Consider the following 20,605-nt stretch of genomic DNA (forward strand, 5'->3'; position numbering starts at 1 on the left):
AATGGGAGGACAGGCGACCAGAGGTCCAGACATTTTGAGTGTGACAACTGCAGTTTCTGAATATATAAGGAAACACAATATTTCTTTGTTTTAATCAAATAGCAGGTATAAGAGAACACGACTCACTCATTATTATGATAAATGATTTTTTTTTATAAATGCTTACAAAAAAGACTCCCAGATGTGATTATATGGAATTATCGGGGCGTGATAGTTAATTAAAGATGTCTGAATTGTTCAAGCAAAATAACTGAAGTCAAGATCTTAAGCTCCCATAAAATATGACGGGCATTGAGTAAAAAAGTAATTAGTTCACTTATTGTTAGAAATACATTGCTTGACTGTTTCACAATTCAGCTGCTGATCTTTTGGGATGAGTAACAATAGACAAATATTCTGTGAAAGATCAAGTGGGGAAAAAAAACACTAACAAGGTATTGTGATTTAAGTTATTTTTTTATTCAAGCGAAAGGCAAATACAGGCAAAGAGTAGAATTGCACTTACGTGAAGATCATTTGGCCAGAAGTTTGTGGTGGTGTATAAAGGGACAGTGATGGCACTTCCATATGACTGACAAAAGGCTGTGATGGAAAAGAATTTCCAATGGCCTTTGAAACCAACAACACAGTTTGATTCACGTCCAGATGTATATACTTTGAATTTGTGTAAGAGCATACCTGTGGAATTTATAGCGTGATCTTAAACAGATGCTTGATGTCTTACCAAATGAAAAATGCACTACCAACTGCTCAGATTGGATGAAATGAAAGACATAATTTAATTATCCCAAATAAAATCCCAAATTGGATAGTTATTTGTACACAACAAACATAACACTCAATACAACTTTTGTTAGCAATAAAACTAAATAAATTGTCAAAAGTGAGGATCATTTTGCATTTAGGATGGGATAAAGGCCAGTGTGACTCAACAGAAGACTTAAAGTTAATAAGCTCACCTGATAAACACAAGAAGGATAGTATTTGTTAGTACAGAATTTTCAGGCAGCAGTACTGCTTCCACCTTTCTGGTGCATTTGGAAAGCAGCTGATTGAGACGATTCACTTGTTCCTCAGGCCGAGTGTTAATTTTTTTGCGGCAGTTTGTTTTGTCTTTTTCAGACTGTAAAGTTGTTGGTAATAATATATAGGCGCTCAAAACACAGATTTATACAAGTCCAAACTGTATATTATATCCTGTTCCAAAGGGAGATGGACAATGGTTGTGGTAGAGCATGGTTCAGAAACTGTTAGTTTTTCAGATTGGGTGACTAAGACTATTTGTTGGAAAACTTTAACTAATTGGAAAACAAAACAATTCTTTAATGTGTGTATAAATATTGGCATTATACGCTGAAAGGTCAAAAGTAGTTCGAAGGGGTATGTCTCACATGGTGGGTACATTCTGTTACAATCTAAACTACAGCATACTATCAAAGGCACACAAAATCATTTGATATTAATACAGTAAAACATAAAAAAGTAAAGTTGAGGAGAGTTTATAACAATTATGTTCAATTCCAGTCCTGAGCTTGGAATATGTGTGTGTGCTTTGAAACAGTCAATTCTTTCTATTTTTATAGGTATTTGTTGAGTTCTGAACATATGTATCAGCCTGTTTCTGAGTGTATGTTTCTGCATTTGGCATTTGGTGTGTTTGCTTTATCAAACAGCCAATTTAAAATGTAAGGTCAGTTTAAATATCATTAGCTTTTAGCTGTCTTTGGCATGTGGCATGGCACTTCTACAAGTTTAGTAATGTCTAGTATGGTGTAGTATGACAGGCAAATATCCTGGTATTATGAAAATCCTTTACTCAGGCACATCTGTGCACACGTACACACACGCACGCACACACGCACGCACAAACACGCACACACACAAGGCAATCCAGAGTAAGGAATGAAGACCCCCTGCAGGTGGGGAAAATATTTTGGAGCTCAGTAGTCAGTGATCAAGTGAACTCTTCATCTGAGACATTAATCGTGCACTTTGCTCCTCTCTTCTTCTTTATTGTTTTCAAAACTCCGCTCACCTCCTCCTGTTTTACGACTGACTCCAAACTGTGAGATGAAAGGTTTATATAAACTAATTAGTCCAGTAAATGTGATTAATAAAAAAAACTCTCCCTTTAAAATACACCGTTTGCTACATCATTAGCTAAGCATCAAAATACCAGCTCAAAGTAATAAAATGTTGGAGGTTACAGCTCATACCAGACACAGCTTTGATACTTACTAATAATGATGACGATAATGATCACTATGACAGCTATCAGGATAGCCCACATCTGCAAGGAGTAAAGTACAAAAACATGTACGTTAAACAGGATATGAAATTATATACATGTCTTGAAAATAAAAATGTAACTAATTAGGTTGTTGACAGGTTAGTGTCTTAAGACCCATATCGTTCTGACTAATTCCAGTTTAGAGATTTGTAGAATAGAAATAATTCATTATTGTTGACAATGTTTTTTTTTTTTTTTATTTTAACTAGCGTTTAGGCACCTTGCAGTTCTTCCACCAGTATTTCCTCTTCAGTTTAGCAGCACTGGTCTCAAACTGGGACGCTCCGGCCTGGAGTGCATCTGCTCTGTCATCCAGTTCAGACAACTTTTGATCACGCTCAAGCACTTTGTCAACATTTACCCGCATAATATCCACCACCTACAAAAACACACACACAGGAATTAAATATTTGGTTAAATGGCAGAACTTTTTAAAATGCCAGTTTCCTGCTGTGCAGGAGCTACATGTTGGGTAACCCTGGGGGGACTTAATACAAGATGAGTTAAAGACTGCCTTAATTTGGTATTTAACAATTATTAGAGAACAAAGAAAGAATTGGAAATGCCCACATCCACTGCACATACATCTGAATTGATCTCATCAATGCTTTAGCTTCAACAAATTTTCCCATATAAACCCACCAATAAAGAGAGACAGTGCTTTAAAGCAAAATATAAAGAAAGATAAGTTTAATAACAGTGTTCATATACAGTCAGACAGACAGAGTCTGGCACAATATCACAAAATACTCATAACCTATATGTTCCACTGATCCACAAACCCAACTTACTGCCCCTCCTTGGACACAGAGCAGCAGCATGGAGTGAAGTGTATTGGCTCATACAGCCCTTACATAACCATGGAGACAGTGATTATATAAACTGCAAACAGCCAATTGGAGGCTTTATGTTACGTGCTAAGGTTAAACTTCTGGATAGGAGGGGCTAAATCCATAAAGGAGACAGGAATAATGTTAGGCAGGCGTGAATACCCACAAATGTGTGAGAATTGGCTACCAAGACCTTACTGAAAAGGTTTTCAATTTAATTTCTGAAAAGTGAATAAAAAAATGGTTTTCACTGAGCACGTGAACTGCCATGTGGAGGTAGAGAATGAGAGAGCTACTGACTCCAAGTTGTGGTGATTCATGACACAGCTGCCAAGGGTTATGCAAGTCTTGGAGACGGATAAGGAACGCAGGAGTTAAATAGACAGAGAAAAGAAAAATGATCTAATGTTGATTCTGTTGTGGTTATTTGTTGAAAGTGATTCAGGAAGAATTTCACGATGGGCAAAATGGTGGATTTTGAGTTGGGTTGAGTTGAGTTGTTTTCAGACCCTTTTCTTTATTCAAATTTGAATGCAGTCTTGCAAAAAATGAAATCAAATTATTTAAATAAGTAATCTGACTTTGTTGCAGTTGGAGACTCCTTTGTATGCTCTTCTGCAAACTTTGACTGGCCACTCTGCTATAAATTCCATGCTGCTATAAATGTATAAATTTTGATACATTTGTAAAATTATGTCTATCATGTGGTTGAGTTAAGATTCACGGGATCTAAAATATTTTTGCAATTTTGAAATAAGCCTAAAAGTTGGCAAAATTTAAAGGCTAGATTGAAAGCACTGTGAACAATTTCAAAATGCAATGTATTTTCACAAAAAGGTTATTTTAAGTTATAAAGTAAAGTAGATGACAGCTGGCTATAAGAGCTGCCTTGAGTCATGACATGAATAACAACAGTCAATCTAGACCCATCACATTTCACAGCATTGTCAAGCCTCAGGATGGTCAGATGACTCTTTATAGCAGAGGTCTCCAACTCCGCTCCTGGAGGGCCACTGTCCTGCATGTTTTAAATGTCTCCTGATTCAAATGATCAGCTCGTCATCAAGCTCTGCTGAGATCTGGTAAGAAGCCACTCATTTGAATCAGGTGTGTTGAAGCAGGAAACATCTAAAACGTGCAGGACAACCTGCTTTACAGAATATTAAACTATTATTTAGTCTGTCCCTGCAGGGCAGCTAACACAAGCTAAGATGTTAAGATGTTTTTTTTTTTTTTTTTTCACTCTTCCTCATACATGTGGAGCTAAAAATAGTATCTTGTATTGATTGTTGAGATAAAAAAAAAATAAAGCCTGAAGCTTTAACTTGACCACAGAGCAAGTAGACTTATCATACCTCATCCACCTGAGCCTGTGTCTGCTGCAAGCGCTTGTTGCCTGATGCTGCGCCAGCACCTTCCGGACCAAGGGATGACCTGGAAAATGATCAAAATTGTTAATATTATGCATGCTGTTCTATTTTACTTTACTTTACATTGCAAGACAATGTCTTTCTTCTGGCTGAGATTGCAAATAATCAGATGAACAAGGATATCATCTGGATGGTGGTTCATTTATCAGGAATGAATATGCAAGATTTGGTATGCCTGAAGAATGAGTGGGAGACCCACAGAATTTCTAAACGGTTTATATTCTGCAAGATTGGTGCATTTACATAATTTTCTGGGAGTCTATCTTTCTTAATAATTGAGAAATATATAATAAAGAATAAAGAATTATTATAAACTTAGTAGTTAGGTACTGCTACCATTTGACTTCAGACATTATTGCTCTTCAACTACACCATTTATCTCGACACGGACAACAAGCAATTTAAAATGGAAGGACAGGTTTAAGGCATCAACACCCAACTGTCAGGCATTGCTATAAGAAACAGACCAGTGTAGTTTCTTGAGAATGTAAATGGCCGACTCTGTTTCAGTGACATAAAAACAAAAACCGGGGCAGCTGCTTGAATGAGAGAGCTACTGATTCCATGCTGATTCTGATGTGCAACAAAACCCATTTGTAACTGCATGCAAAAACACTGAAAGCACACCCCAATCAAGTAAATCATATGCAAAATGCATTAATAAGATTATTAATAATAATCTTATTTCTGATTATATTACAGAAAGAGGAACGAATTTGTTTGAAGCTTAAATTAGAAAGGTGAAACTATGCCTATGCTAGACATATTGTGGATTTGTTTCCACAACAGAAGTCCAAGTCAGTAGATAAATGAAGAGGGAACTAGAGATGTTTCAGTATACTCTTGCCAGCTGTTTACCACACTCTCTTCGTGGTCCCAATAAATGTATACCAAGGACCTGTCTCAGGCACTGTTTGAAACTTGATAAACATTGAGATATGGGAGCAGCGTCTCCATTCTGATCCTGATGTGCATTATTGCCTAACAGCCAGGCAAAAAAAAAAAAAAACCCATTTGCTGGTTGATTCAGAAACATTTTAGTCAGCTCACATACAGTAGAGTGTCTGAGGAGCTGTAAATGTCACAGTTGGCCCTATTGTATAAACTATTGTGTCAGCACTGCAGAGGTGATGGCAGCTGATACACAGCTTTAAAATGGCTTAGGTCTAGGTGTGTGTTTAAAAAGCTTCTATTCCAATGCTCATTCTTCAAACAACACATGAGCGCACAATGAAAAATTCAGTACATGCTAATTATACTAGTCTATGTCATTTCCTCAAAGAAAGAAAATCCATGGTTTAAATCCTTCAAAAAGGAAGAGGGAAAAAAAACCCAACCCTAAAAATGGTGACTAAGTGGGCTAAATCTAAGTAGAATAATATTGTTACACACCTAAACCCAATGAGGGCAGTACAACTTCAAGATCACAGACACAACTTCAAGTATTAAAAATCAAGGGACTGTTTCTGTGGAAAAATAATGTTCCATTCCTATCAACTGTTTAAGCTAAAAGGTGATACAAAAGTAAAATCAAAACCTCAAAAACACAGGAAAGTACAAACATGGAATTGATTTATAAAAAAAACTAACACTTTTCTGGCCTGCTTAATACTGTATAATAACTTCACACATTGTTATGTTTTTCCTATCATGCACTTTTATTAGCTACTGTCATCAGTGCCCTTGACTGTGATGCCACAGGTTGGACTGGAAGTACCAGCTGTAGGTGTGAAACAACAAGAACTGCAGCTCTGTAACTGGATTTTCTTGGGTGGACCTGGTTCCAATTGCTGTCCTTAAATGACACACATGGTCTTAATCGTGGAATCGACTGCTTTTGTGTAATCTTGAGCTTCTTGCACAGAGAATTAATATGCATATACAATCTGACACAACCGTGAACAGACTGTCTGGTTCAGTCTCTTTACACTTAACACCCACGGATAGAAAAGAAAGAGTCAGACATAAACCATATCTGATCGTAGTTCACCTGTGACACCTGACATAGGTCTCCTTACACACCTTAGAGGTGTGCGCCTTTCCAAGTCACATAAAATTAATGTACATATCATGATCAGATGAAATAGGAGGCACCAGAGTTAAACTGTTCTATTTTCTCCAAGAGTAAATTTTCAACTTCTTTTTAATACATTTGCAGTCCATTTTGCTTCATCACTGTAATACACTGAGTGGAAAAAGTTCAGAGCAGCTGTGTGATAATCGGCATTATAGGAGGTAATTTCACTTTCATGTTGTCCTATTTATTTATTTATTTTTTTTTAGGAAAATGCACACTTTTTAGTGGAACTGAAAATGAAAATATTAACTGTTCTAAAAGGCTTTGTGTTAGTCCCCAGTAATACATTGATTTTCCAAACAATTATATAGAAAATCTCCTAAACCTAAACAAGTTCAGTCTTCTTGACTACCAGCTTCATCCCTCTCTACTTTCACAGATAATAATTACTCATCGATGAAAAGAGAAAAAATACATATATAAATTAGTCCTTGTGTGTACTTTGGAAAACCTTCCCGATTTATCAGAGTAAAGCATTCGACACACTAGTTATTTATTGTTGAATAGTTTAAACTAACTACTTCAACGATGATTTACATAACCAAAACAGATACTATGCGGCTTGATCCCGGCATCAAAATCACTTGAAACAGCTGCTTTTCTAACTTCCTGTGTTGGGTGGTAGGTAGCGTTAGGGTGGGAATAGATGAGCGGATGGGGGAGGTGAATGGAAATAGGAAAACAATGGCTCTTTCAGCTTTAGCTTATCCTGTATTTGTAGTAAAACGTGAAAATAACAACACCTAAACATTGCTCAGTCCACATTGCGTCACTCTAGTACACTATTACTAATTATTAACGTAGAATGATACTAGCCTACGACACATTTCCTGTTCAGCATAACTTTTAGTTCCCTAACACTGTGTTGATTTCCAATTATACTTGTAATGTAAACAGCAGCTTAGCAACAAAACACTGTCGTTGTCGTAACATAAACAATCAGACAGAAATCCAAGGAACAAATAAAAATGTGTGCAAGAGGAGGTCGACACATTTTATTTTGGACCAGGTTAGCAAGCCACTGCTTAGCTAACTTAGCTTAATTTAGCCAAGCTACGGCTCGAGGAGTTAAGTCGCAGCACTTGTTGCGGGCTAGTAGCAACGCAGCAAAGTTTTGGGCGTTGCTTCTTTCCCTATGTTTCTGTTCCAGTAAAGTACATAGAAGATCAGTATGTCATGCGAGGTTCAACAAAGTGTCTAGCACACTGTTTTGAAACCCATTTGTTAGAACCAAACGAGACTTACATGGTGAGATGAATTTAGTTTGGAGGCTGCGCCGCGTCTCCTAGCTTGTGTGCTAAAGCTAAGTGTCAATCCGTAACAGTTACTGCTGTCGGTTGTTGTGTTGCCTTCACGTGCTGCCGGGGAAAGGGAGAGCCAATCATGACGTTAGGACAGATTACAGTGTTTATTCAAATATTTTGGAAAATTTAACTATAGATCATTTATCCCCTATCGCGAAGTTACTTGGCAGTTCTTTAATTTCCACTAATATGTAATCCAGCTAGCTCATGCGACTTTGTGCATTCCATTGCTTGGTGCTGAATTGTAAAAGTAAGAGCAAACGAGACTCACGTCAAGGCATCATTGAAGAGGCAGTGGTCCGCTGGGCTCTGCACATGATACAATTATTAACGCGCAGCATCAGATTATTGTGGAAAAGGGTTAGGGTTAGGGTTATTTGGCCAGAGGTCGAAAGATAGTAGCAAAAAGTAATTTGTAGATTTTCAACGTTCAAATGGAAATTTGTGCTGTTAATGTGCGAAGCAAAAAGGGGTCCACAAAAGCCCCGTGATGGCCATGTGACTATGGAAACTAAAATGTCAAAGTTTGAAAAATAGTCCTTCTACAAATGTTTCACTCCTGAGAAAAAAAAAATCAGCAGAATAGTTGTTTACAGTGGTCCACCCGAATCTCTCACTGTTTTGATGGTGTTGGTTGACTTAAAAAAAAAGAAGAAAATACTCAATAGACTGTGGCATTCTTCAGCATCCAGAACTCACAAATTATAATTTAACACTCCAGGCTACTTGTCACGAGCCCGTGCCAAATACTTTGGTTATTTTAATCTGAAATGTTTCCTCACCACCCATGGATATTATTGAAATAATTGTACTTTTCAACAAAAAAACATAATCCAGCTACAACATAGGATCAATCTAAGGCTTTGCAAGTCTGCAGAGTGCCATTGAAACAGCATGGATTCTTTCCTGAGCGCAAATGCCAGCCTGCAGATGGTGAAACTGCATAATAGAGGGGTACAAAACAGCCAATGAAATCATGAGGAATATGGAGAAAATTATTTTGTGTGTTTCTTTTGTTTGAGGAGTTCAATGCCCTGTGAATTGTTCTTATGCGGGCAAAATTCACGAAGATTTTGAATGTCTGTTTGAACTGTAAAAACTACCTCTTTGCTCCATTTGTAACTTATTCCTGCAGTGTTTATTGATGATGTTTTCAGGTTTTAACTTACTGAGTGAGGTAAATGTCTCTACTCCGCTAATCGTTCCATAAGATGTACATAAAAAGGTTTATATCCAAACACGACAACTTTAATATGTTTTCTCATTAAAGTTGCCACAGAGAGTCTGATTTGGCTGTAATGTGATTGACTTGCTCCACCAGCAGATGACACCACTAACCCAACAGGAAACCTAAACTTGTATTCCCGATGTCATGTCATCTTCCGCCAATGGCCTTACAAAACTGGTTTTGTAAAGGATGAAGGATGTTTCTTCGTCATAATCTTTCACCATATCTGGTGAAAAGAAAGCTTAAAAAAAATGAAAAGCTAAAAAGTGAGCCGAGCCAGCCAGGAGTCGAACCTAGAATCTTCTGATCCGTAGTCAGACGCGTTATCCATTGCGCCACTGGCCCTGGAAACTTCCTTCGCCGATACATACTTTACAAAGTTTTCTATCAAACCCAGAGTATAAAACGGTCATATACTGTATTTCATTTTCACTCTCTATTTGAACTGAACTATTAGGGTGTCTCCTTTTCGACAGAAATTGTTTTTAAATGCCAATTCATGTTTGATTTGTGCCGTAATCCAATGAATCTCTAGTCGAATTAAAAAGCTCGACTTGGTGGCGGATGAGCAGTTTGTGCGGCCACATGAAGTCCAAATGTTAGTTTGGAGATTGAGAAAAGAAATCGAGCCAGCCAGGAGTCGAACCTAGAATCTTCTGATCCGTAGTCAGACGCGTTATCCATTGCGCCACTGGCCCGACGGAAACCCGCTCTGACAGAATAAAGGCTGATGCTTTACTCAGTCCTAAACACATACTTCTGTTTAATAAGTGTTTTTTTCAGAGGTGTCTGAAACCTGGGCTCAAATAGCAATACATTCTGTATCTGAGTGACCAGCCCGGGCCGCACTCTGAAGAACTGATGGAGCCAAAAAACATACAATTCTCAGTTATTACGGCGTGCAGCTGGAGAAGGAGCAGATCAGGACGGATTTATACCAGTCAGCTCTGTTTCTGATTTATTAAGAAACAGATCAGAAGAGTTCATTCGTCATGCCGACAGAAAGGAGAGGATTACTAACGGGGTCTCGGATGGTTCATACATAAAAGCCGAGCCAGCCAGGAGTCGAACCTAGAATCTTCTGATCCGTAGTCAGACGCGTTATCCATTGCGCCACTGGCCCGTCAGGGGGAGCACACAATGTGCTGGGTCAGGAGTTCAAAAACAATCCGTAGGCGAGCTAGTTTAACATTTAACATTTCTGTTTCCATTTTTTTTCTTTTTTCTTTTGGTTTTAGTAGTGCTTTAAAAAATATCAAGCTCTGTTCTTCTGTCATGAATTTGCATATGGCTGTCAAAGCTGTGATGTAAACTAAGCAATAAAACATTTCGACTATCCGTCTTTTTTAAATAATTACAATAGATTAATACACGACTTCACTCACATTAGCTCCTGCCATATTTCGCTCGTGATGTTTTTGTCCATGGGAAAAGATGTTTGGGGTCAGACCTCCTGAAAACACCTATTTTCATCTGAAATAAGAGCTCTCTGTACCTCCCGAGTAAAGTAGAAAAAATGGCTCTAATGTGAAAGAAAGCTATGTGAATATACGAACTAACAGTTCCTTATACAGCCTGATAAATCCACACCTAATGGGGATGAATTAAACCGTCAGCCCTGTTCCTTTGCATTTTGTCGCAGGGGGGCGCCACTGATCTTCTCCAGATTTGAGTTCTTCCCTCTGTGAGTTCCTCTTAAAGTCTCTGACTGCACACCAAGCATCACTTTCTCCTTCAGACTTGGAGTTGGTGGATTTAGTTCTTTTGAGGCGGTCCTGCGATACTTCTGAAACCTCCCACGCAGGTCCTGATGTTTGGCTGCTCCTGGTGTCCCACCAAAGGTGAGAGGTCGAGCTGTGCAGCAGGGGATGCTGCTCCCAGGTGCTGTGAAGACCCCCGCTGTCAGGGACTATTTTGCTGTCCATATTGACTTATTGTAACTCTCACTTGGTGGAAGTATGTGCGTGGTGTGAGAGCCCAGTAGTTTCCATCTTTTTTGTTTCTTTGTTTGTTTGTTGGTTGTTGTTGTTGTTTTTTTGTTTTTTTTTTGTGAATTCCTCCATCAGCCACACACAGTGTGTGCCACAGCCTGTCCCATGTGGATTATTCTGGGCTTTGTCCTGGCGGCGGCCGGGCCCCTGGGGAGCCGGGGTTGCCAGCTGCCCACAGACTGGAGACCGCAGACAGATGCCTGCCGGGCCGAGCTTGCGGAGATCATCGTGTTCGCCAAGGTGGTGGCTCTGCACAAAGAGTCGTACAGCATGTACCTGCAGTGGCCGCAGGACGCCGAGCTGCTCTTCTCCGCAGAGATCGAGCTGCTGTGTGACCAGGCGTGGGGCAGCATGCTGGAGGTCCCCGCCGGCTCCAGGTTCAACGTTACCGGCCTGGGATACTTCCCCTGCTTCTCCTACACTGTCACCAAAAACAACAACTACTACTTCTTTCTGAGGTAGGAGACCCAACTCTGCCAACGAGAAACGATGTCTGGAAGCTGAAGTGAAAATGATGTAATCAAGCTCTCTTCACATACATAGAATGAAGCGAAGAGATTCAGCCAATCCAAACAAACACATCCACGTTGTTGCATTGGACAATATTGTTGTAGAAGATAGATTTAGGCTTCATATTAGTAAAGCTGGGCCAAACACATGGGGGGGTACATTTTCAAGCATATGAATATAATTTTCTTTTGGACTGTAGCCTATAAAGAAAGTTTCAAGAGTTTGTCTGTGCATGTTTCTTAAGCAATTACATGACATCACCCATTTTTACCATCTTATCCACATGTGTCAAACACCTGCAGTAAATCACTTTGCTATTTATGACCAGAAAATAATTACAGATTTTCTGCCTGTTTTAATTGTAATATGTTTTCTGTTGTTCCATTTACTTCACCACTTCGTACTTTACTTCCGTATGATCTATTTTAACTCAACAATTTCCTTATTTTTGTTTTCAACTGCGTCTCATAGACATTTTTAAATCTATTAAGGAAAAGTTAGTAATTTAATTATGGTGTAATAATTAATGGTGTGAAAAGAAAGATGGCATTGTACTGTTTACCTCTATTAATGCAGGAAAAAAAGATAAGCTGCGTTTGGCATGATATATGAACTTCAGTCATATCAATCAGCTCTTCGCAGCTGACATGTTTATTTAGTCTGTCTAAAATGTGAATTCAGTGGAAAACACTTACAAATGTACATTTAATGTTATACTTTTGGGATTAGACAATGATGTAAAACACCTTCATATATCTCATAATGAAACATAATCAGATCTCATAATCAAACCATCATCACTGGTTCCATAATCTGACCTCCTGAGCTCAGGACCCCTCTGACCCCCTCAACTTAATAAGAGAAATGCAGTCAATCAATGGCTATATATTTCAGAAACATCTGTGTGTAGCAACACAAGAAATGGGCTTTCTGTCGTTTGGCTATTCAGATTTTGGATTCACATCTGGTGTCATACACCTTGCCAACACAATATAGAATATATATATTGTCTGTGTTGTAACCTCTAGTCAAACCACACAGCACAGTAATATATCATGAGAATACATACAAAAGAATACATGGCTTGAGCCTCAGCTCCTCACTGCGCCTGGTCTGTTTCTCCAATGAAAACCAGCAACTCTTCAAGCCTATGTGCTGAAATTTGTCATGAAAGGAAGAAAAGCCTCTCGGAGGAGTCAATCAATTGTCATCCAGTGAGGAAATATTTGCACTCAAAGGCAAATTAATTGAATCGCTTTCCTGCCCATATATTGATTTCACGTTCATATTGTATTTCATAACCTGCCAAAGTTTCCGCTCAGATTCCAAAAAAGTAAGTGACATGCTCATTTTTAAATGTCTGTGTTGGACAGAAACAACACTGTTACTCAGGAAACCTCGTTTGCATTCCAGTGAGTGTAATTACAGTGCCAGATATTTCCCAACAGCTTGAAGGTAAACCTACAAAGAATTTTCACCCAGGAGAGTTATCAGCCTGGCAACAGGCAGCAGGACCAATCTCCGTCTGCCCTGCTGCCAATGGTATACAGACAACTGGGGGGGGAGGCATCAAAAAGCATTCCTCAAGTTTAATGTTGGCTGTCCCATATGCGAGTCTGCAGCAGGGCCCACATCAAGAGCATTTTTATACTCATATCACATACACAGAGACACTACTTCAGGTGTGATTGTGTGTTGCTGAGTAGGAGTTTTCTTTGCTGGTTTGAGTTAATTATACCTGCAGGGATGAATTTTCTGGCCTTTGTTGTGATGGTGCAAACATCCAGATGTTATCCCTGTAATCAGCTAGAAGACCCCTGTCAGAAACATCCTAGGGCAAGTTACAACAGAGTGCCAATCTGATGAGAATTAGGAAGCAATGATTACTCGAATCAACAAATGCTCCAAGGGTGTTTTGTTGGAGGATGTACTGGACGAAATCCCCCACAGACTTATTTATACTTCTTGGGGATCATTGTCCGTTAATAATGTCTTTCATAATAATTCCTTTATTCTATCATTGAACTACTGCAATTGAACTTCAAATTAATGTGTCAAAATCATTTTCTATGTATCTTTCTTTTCCAACTAGAATGAATGTGCTGTTTTCTTTTGCCTGATGTATTGTTTGGCTGAATAACACCCAAATATTCAAAAAGAGTGACAGTGAACAGTTGTTTTGGCCAGCACACACCAGACACTGCATTGTGTAGCCAACAGCAAAATGTTCTCATCATAGTCTCCTGTGGATATATTTCCTGTTATAAATGTCTGAGCAACATTGTCTCAGACCAAAGCAGTTTCAATCATCAATCATGCAGACAAGTTCCCAGGACAGGCCGAATCAGAGCATGGAGAAAAATGCAACCTAGGATTTCTCTCAGGACCTTTAAACGCTGCCTCAGCCATGTGCTCGCTGTAAAAATATTAGCCGACATCTCACTCCTCAAATCTTTCTAAACTCCCTATTAAAAGAAGGCCAATAACTACTGAACGACAAAGGAGATGAAACTCCCACATAAACTGTCGCTCAAAATAATGTGAAATTTACAAACATCTATCCATTGTAAAGGGTTTCATATTACTGGTGATGAGTTCACTCATTTTTTCATTGCTCTAAATGTCTGTGGGTCCTCTGACCTCCCGGTTGCTGTGTTTACATCTGAACTTTGACCTCTTCTTGTTGATGTTTTGTAAACATCAGCTTCCTTGCTCTTTAAGTACACCCTCGCACACAGCCCCCGATAGGGACAACCAAACTTTGATGTCATTTGAGGGTTCAGAGATGGAATCCAGATGTATGGAAACCACGCTGCCTCCTCCATCATGCACTTTAAATCGTAGGAGAAGATATGAAACATGTACCCAGAATCCCTTTGGCTTGTAATTTTCTGTCTTGAATCATCCAGCTAGTGCTTGAATTTGCATAAAAATATACCAGCAGAGAGTTTTGTTCCAGAATCTTTTACTTTCGCTGTGTCTGCCAACTTGGTGCAATCACGAGACTCAGTCAAACCAGGAGTCTCCTGTGGGTCCAGGATAAATAAATAAATGATCCTCCATTGTATAAACTGATTGTCCTTCCTAATAAGGTCAGGTTTGAATCCCACACAATTTCTTGTTTCTCAACATTTCACAACTTTTGTTTCCTCAGCAATGAGAAAGCATTTGAATCATGTTTTGTTTGAAACACTCATTGCACTTTCTGTCATGTAGGATGGATGAGAACTACAATATTGTCCCTCATGGCGTGAACTTCCAGGACCCCATCTTCCCTGACACTGTGGACAACCATCGCATGTTTGCCAGCCTCTTCCAGTTTTCCAACTGCACTCCCGGAACTCAGGTCCACAGCTTCACGCCGGAGTGGGAGGCCCAGGAGGACAGCAGGGTACAAAACCACTCAGCATCACCAACACAAACTATTTTCCTCTGTTGATACAACGATGAAAAGGCTTGTATTGTGATTCAACGGTCACAGATTCATGGTGGGTTCACACGTAGTTTGTGGAAATGAGTGCAAAAGGCCCAATGGTCTGAAGTTTTGTGGTGCACACAAAAAACATTCAGTATTATCCAATTGTTTTCAAGGGAAGCCCCCCCGCAAAAAAAAAGAAAAAAAAAAGAAAAAAGATGCAGGCTAAGGCAGGGGGAACTAAATGCACGTTTCTTGAGGTTTTTGACAGAGACAGACATCGCACTATGTTTAAAGGAAAAATGCACATAAACTTTGTTTTTGTTTTTTAATGGCATATTTTCTCATGCCCAAAGACAAACCTCCTTACTCCTTGGAGAGGCATTGTATGGAGCCAGTGGTCTTTGCTCTGTTAAAAGTATTTTAACCCAATCACCATTGCACTCCTATAAAATGTTTGGGAACAATTACAAGTTTAAAAATCATTGCAGTGGAACCAGAGATATTGTCTTTTTTATTTCATGCATTCTTCCTCTTCTTTATAACAATCTGGCACCAACATAACCCACAATTCAACTTGACCCCAGAGTGTTCTATGTTATGAATATGTTAGCAGCCGCGAAAGTAGCTTTGCGCTACTAGCCTTACGCAGAATTGATATAGCATTCATACTGACAGACATCAGAGTTTAATACCTGTATCAATAAGACTGAACTCCACACTACACCTTATTGTCACTACTCCACTGATCAAAGCTAATTTATGACTGGTTCTCTGTCTTTGCATTGTTTCTGAGAGTCCTTTGTGTCAGTATAGAAATGACTTCCAGTCACTCATCACCGCTTTATCCCCTTTAATGAATCTAAACCTTTGGCATAATCCCCCTGATTTAGGTCAGTCTTCTTTGGTCTGTTTCTAATCATTCGCTGACTACTCATGAAAGCAAAAATCTGGGTAAAGAGCATGAAAACAAGGTTTATATTTCCATTAACAGCAAACGTTTGGGTCAGGCCTGTGATTACAATTACAGAGCAATATTTAGATATCGGTACTCCTTTCTTACATCATCCTCATGATTAGATTTCCTCTTGGAAAAATAAAAACAGATTTTCTTTTTCCTCTGGTACTGAGCAACCATTGTTTGGACAACGGACCCAAACTCACATCAAAACTGATCATGCCATACATATCACATCATCCAAACTGTAGTAAATCAAATGGGCTGTATTCAGGTCAAGATTAAACATTGAGCTGTTTCAGCAATAAAAACATTAATTTTAACAAGCTGGGTTTTCCCACAGATTTGTTCCCAAAATTAAAAAAGAAATAACTCTTACCACAGACAGTGTCTCGACTTGGGGACTGCATGCTGAGGCAAAACAAATTGCTCCTCGCGTGTTGTAAAAAATTCAATATTAGTTGAAGTTGTCCAACAGAATAATGGGTTAATGCATAGGGAGCCCAACTACCCATCTGTTTTAACTCAGAAAGGTCTCAAACATGTCTTGTCTGAAAACTGACAAATAACACAGACAGTCCTGCATCAAATATTAACCTCTTTTTTTTTCCCCCAGTCAAGTCAGTTTGGATAACATCCCACTTTGATCATCAAAGTCCAAATAAGTGCAGGGTACAGAGTGTCTACCACATGGATCCATTTTTGGGAGTCTGTCAAAAACTTTGGGGATGTAGCGTTTGAAAGACATGGACATTTACCAGGCAGAGAGGGTCAAAGCAACAGAGTTGCATTGTGGGAAATTGGACCCAGCGTTACAGGAAAAAGTCAGGATATCTGCTTCAGTTGGTTTGATTTTAACCTTGATTATTCTTTAATTTGGTTCAGCTTAGAGAAGACACATCTATTTTAAAGTAATCTCTCTGGCCGCTACTTTTAACCAGCACGTAAAGACGGCTCCATCACATGCTCTGAGGATTAGTCTGGTCACATCATGCAAGAATTTTTGAAACAAAAACTCTTAAACAGAAAGAGTGCTTCAGATTAGTTTGTGTCATTAATTTCTATACTAATTGATTTTTTCTCAAACTGCTTAATTTTTGTTTATGTTCAATCAGCTCTTAAAAAGTCACATTGGCTCAGATGAGTAAGTACTCAATGCAGCTACAATGAAATGTACACTTTTCAACAGACATAAATTCTAATAACTTGCATATCTGCATTCACATTCTTTCCTAATGATAAACAAATAGTACAAGGTTGACGTAATAAAAGATATACTGACAAAAGTCACAATAGAAGACTGTCACCCTTTTAAGTTTTGTTGCTATGAACCACAGAAACTTGAGACTCTTGAAAGTTATGTCGAAAGTATAGGTTTAGTTTCTGACCTGCTGATTGAGGTTTATCTTAGACACAGGATACTAAAGTGCGTTCTAGTCATCACGTATTATACTTCGGCCATGTGAGTGAGGCCTATTATTAGCAAAAGAGGGACATTTACTTGGCACGCCCGTGTCTCATTCTTGGCTTCAGACATTTTTAAGGGCGATTACTTGAGTATTTGTTCATGCTTCGGCAGAACAACAGAACTGTGATTTTTACATGTTCTGCTTTACATAACATTTTATGAACTGTTCCATTTCAATACTTCATCCCGTCAAATCCCTCTGGGACATTCGCAAGAGCATATGGGAAAAGTTCACATCTAATATATCAGCGAGTAATGCACTAACCCGTGATGTGGGCAGAGCATTTTTAACATTTCCTCAAAACCCTCAAGTGGTTGTTATCTGATGGCAGGGAAATTACATCGGTGTTTGACGCTGGCCTGTGTGGAAGCATTAGGATCTGTGAAGGAAATCCACACTCAGGCAGGCATGCAGTCAGACCCATCTGGAGCTAATTTTTTCACCTACAGGTCTGGGCCTTGGGATCATCTGTCACAGGTTCGCAGGCATGTTGGGTTTCATCTCACAGTGGTGTCTCACTGAAACACAGAGAGGATGTTGTGTGACCACTTTCTTTACCTCAGACTTCTCCTAGTCCTTACTTTGAACTACAGTGTATGTTGTCTTTGGCTTATGAGAACTGGCAAACAGCAGGACATACATGGTAATGATTGTTTATGTATTTCCACAGATTGTTTCGCACCTGGAAAGGTATGATCTTAAAAATACCTCATGATTCATTTCTTGACTTTTCCTTCCGCCCTCCTTTTTTGTAGGCTTAAAGCAGCGGATCTTTTTTTTTTTTTTTTAACTCACACACAAACAGTAGAATATACTGTAAAACTTATGATCTGTTGGCAGCAGTCATCAGCACACAGAGAAAGCCAGAAGCATTTGTCTCATTTGTGTTATCCAAAGGAAATCTACCACCATCTAACCTCAGATCGGTCAGATTCTGCGTTATGAAAGTAACAAAGATATATTAAATTTGACATTAGTATTTTGTATGATTATAGTGGAATACAGTTTAATTTGAATGGAAGAGTATGATGAAATGAAGTGGGGACTCTTGAAGAATCAAAGATCATTGTGGCCTTCTCTGAGCAAATAGCCTGGTCATGAATGATCAGTAATTTGAAAGTTTAAATGTTTTCACAGATCGAAGTTTCTCATGTTTGTCTGAAGAGCATTTATATCAAATCCATATTCATGTTTTGTTCCAATTTCAAAACAAATGGCTTTCCCTCTTCCCTCCACAGTTGTTGTGCTCCACAGTGCAGAAGGCTCTGTTTGAGGAGGAGGAGAGGGTGAGGACTCTCTCCCAGAAGGTGCGCTCCTTGGAAAAAGCAAATGGCCACTTGAGGGAAAAGGTGAAGACCATGAAACGCCTCCTGCGCCAGGCCCAACGAGAAACCCTGAAGGAGCAACAGACCCTCACCCTCAAACAGCTATACAAGTCAAAGACGCCCCAGGCTCACCCGGATCAGGACACCACCCAGGACAAGAAGAACCCTCCGCTCAAAAAAGTCCTCTCCAAGAAGCTCAAAAAATAGATGTCGCTGAACATAAAGCAACCTTTGCTGCAGAGCAAACTGAGAGTCAGTGACAAGCTGAGGTAGGTGAGAGTGACAGCAACAAGTTGAGCAAATGACACATAGTGGATTTACATTTTATCAAAGTTTCCATCAACAAAGTTAATATGTTTATTTACATTTTTAGAAAGCCTCGCATGAACAACAAAATATAGTTTCACCTCCTGGTCTTATTAGTGTATGTCATTGAGACTGTCAGCCACAGAGACCTGAGGCCTTTCACCTGACCAGACGAACTCAAGTGAAGGATTTTCCACTTCTGAGAAAAAGGACAAAGATCTTTATATATCTCCTTCACTTTAATTCCACCCTATTAGTCAAATCTGATCATTCTATCTTAATCACTCTTGCTGTTACCTGTTACTTGGTGCATTATTTTAATCATTTTCCAAACATTATACATAGCTCATAGGTCAAAACGGGTGGATGGACCTGAATTAATAGGTGGACAACGTTAAAGGGCCAGTGTGTAGAATTTAGTGCCTATTGTTTGCAGATTACAACCAATTAAGCATCCAGGGTGCCATCCTTCATGTAGCATAAAAAGCCAGTGAGAGAGTCCACTCTGGGCTACTGTAGAAACATGGCAGGCTCCGAGGAAGAGTGCTCCCAGTGTCGATATGAAGGACAGCCTCTTACAAAAACAAATTTAAAAAATCAGTTTCAGGTGGTAGTTCTAAGTATTTCACATCTGATAATGGCTCCTCTTAAATCCTACACACTGGTCATTAATGTTAGCGCCGTTTTGATATTTAAAAAAAACAAAAAACAAAACTGTGCTGGACACATTATACTATGTATAAATATTAGAAATTATTTTCTTATTTCAGAAGTGGTGTCATCAAAATGTGGATGAATTTGTCTCAGCACAGGTCAAAGTTTATGATCAACAGTTTACAATCAGACTCTACATAGATTAAACGTTTAAGGGATATTAATCACATTGAGTATAGTAAAGTACAGAGTGTGTAAATTGTGATTACTGCTTTTGCCTGCTTTTCATTTTCTTGTTTGATCTATTTATTCCCAGGGAAACTATCCTAAAGTGTAGCAGTTCCTTAAATTGCATTTTAGGTTCTTCTTCATTTAAATAAATTTATTATAATTATAAGTAATTCATAACTATGATGAATGAAAGTGTAATTTCTGTGTTTGAAAACTGGGTGCTGAGCACCCATTAAATCCAGCCGGAGAGCCTGGTCTGGTACAGGATCGACTTTTTATGTGTCAGAAATGAAAGTTTGCTTCTTTGTATTTTCTGTATTTTTTTTTCTTAGATTTACTTTTTTTTTTCCTATAAACATCTGGTTTGCTTTGCTGATAGAATTATCATTTCTGTAACAATTATTGTAGTTTTCTTTCATTCATCTTCTACCACTTATCTGTTTCCGGGTCACGGGGTGCTGGAGCCAGTCGCAGCTCACACTGGGTGAGGGTGGGGTCACCAGTCCATCACAGGGCCAACACACAGACCAACAACCACTCACACTCACACTCAGACCTAAAGATAGTTTAGAGTCACCAGTTAACCT

The 20,605-nt window shown here is 38.9% G+C and overlaps 2 protein-coding genes and 3 non-coding genes across 5 annotated transcripts; 1 reads left to right on the forward strand and 4 right to left on the reverse strand.

Moving 5' to 3' along the window:
• Positions 1 to 437: 437 nt before the first annotated feature.
• On the reverse strand, positions 438 to 7,990 carry vamp3 (vesicle-associated membrane protein 3 (cellubrevin)). The gene is made up of 5 exons (XM_029502435.1): positions 7,873 to 7,990; positions 4,476 to 4,554; positions 2,511 to 2,669; positions 2,239 to 2,290; positions 438 to 2,063 (listed from the first exon to the last, which is right to left on the reverse strand). Coding segments are annotated over exons 1-5 (309 nt in total). The 5' UTR covers positions 7,875 to 7,990; the 3' UTR covers positions 438 to 2,046.
• ccdc3b (coiled-coil domain containing 3b) lies at positions 6,764 to 20,550 on the forward strand. Its single transcript, XM_029502434.1, has 4 exons — positions 6,764 to 6,785; positions 10,898 to 11,608; positions 14,877 to 15,051; positions 18,741 to 20,550. Exons 2-4 carry the CDS (start codon positions 11,256 to 11,258, stop codon positions 19,032 to 19,034), a joined length of 822 nt encoding a protein of 273 aa, XP_029358294.1. The 5' UTR covers positions 6,764 to 6,785; positions 10,898 to 11,255; the 3' UTR covers positions 19,035 to 20,550.
• On the reverse strand, positions 9,432 to 9,504 carry trnar-acg (transfer RNA arginine (anticodon ACG)). Its single transcript has one exon. It is a non-coding gene; the product is annotated as a tRNA-Arg (tRNA).
• trnar-acg (transfer RNA arginine (anticodon ACG)) lies at positions 9,785 to 9,857 on the reverse strand. The gene has a single exon. It is a non-coding gene; the product is annotated as a tRNA-Arg (tRNA).
• Positions 10,210 to 10,282, reverse strand: trnar-acg (transfer RNA arginine (anticodon ACG)). The gene has a single exon. It is a non-coding gene; the product is annotated as a tRNA-Arg (tRNA).
• Positions 20,551 to 20,605: the final 55 nt, after the last annotated feature.

This window comes from Echeneis naucrates, chromosome 5, assembly GCF_900963305.1.
Source record: "Echeneis naucrates chromosome 5, fEcheNa1.1, whole genome shotgun sequence".
Lineage (NCBI taxonomy): Eukaryota > Metazoa > Chordata > Actinopteri > Carangiformes > Echeneidae > Echeneis > Echeneis naucrates.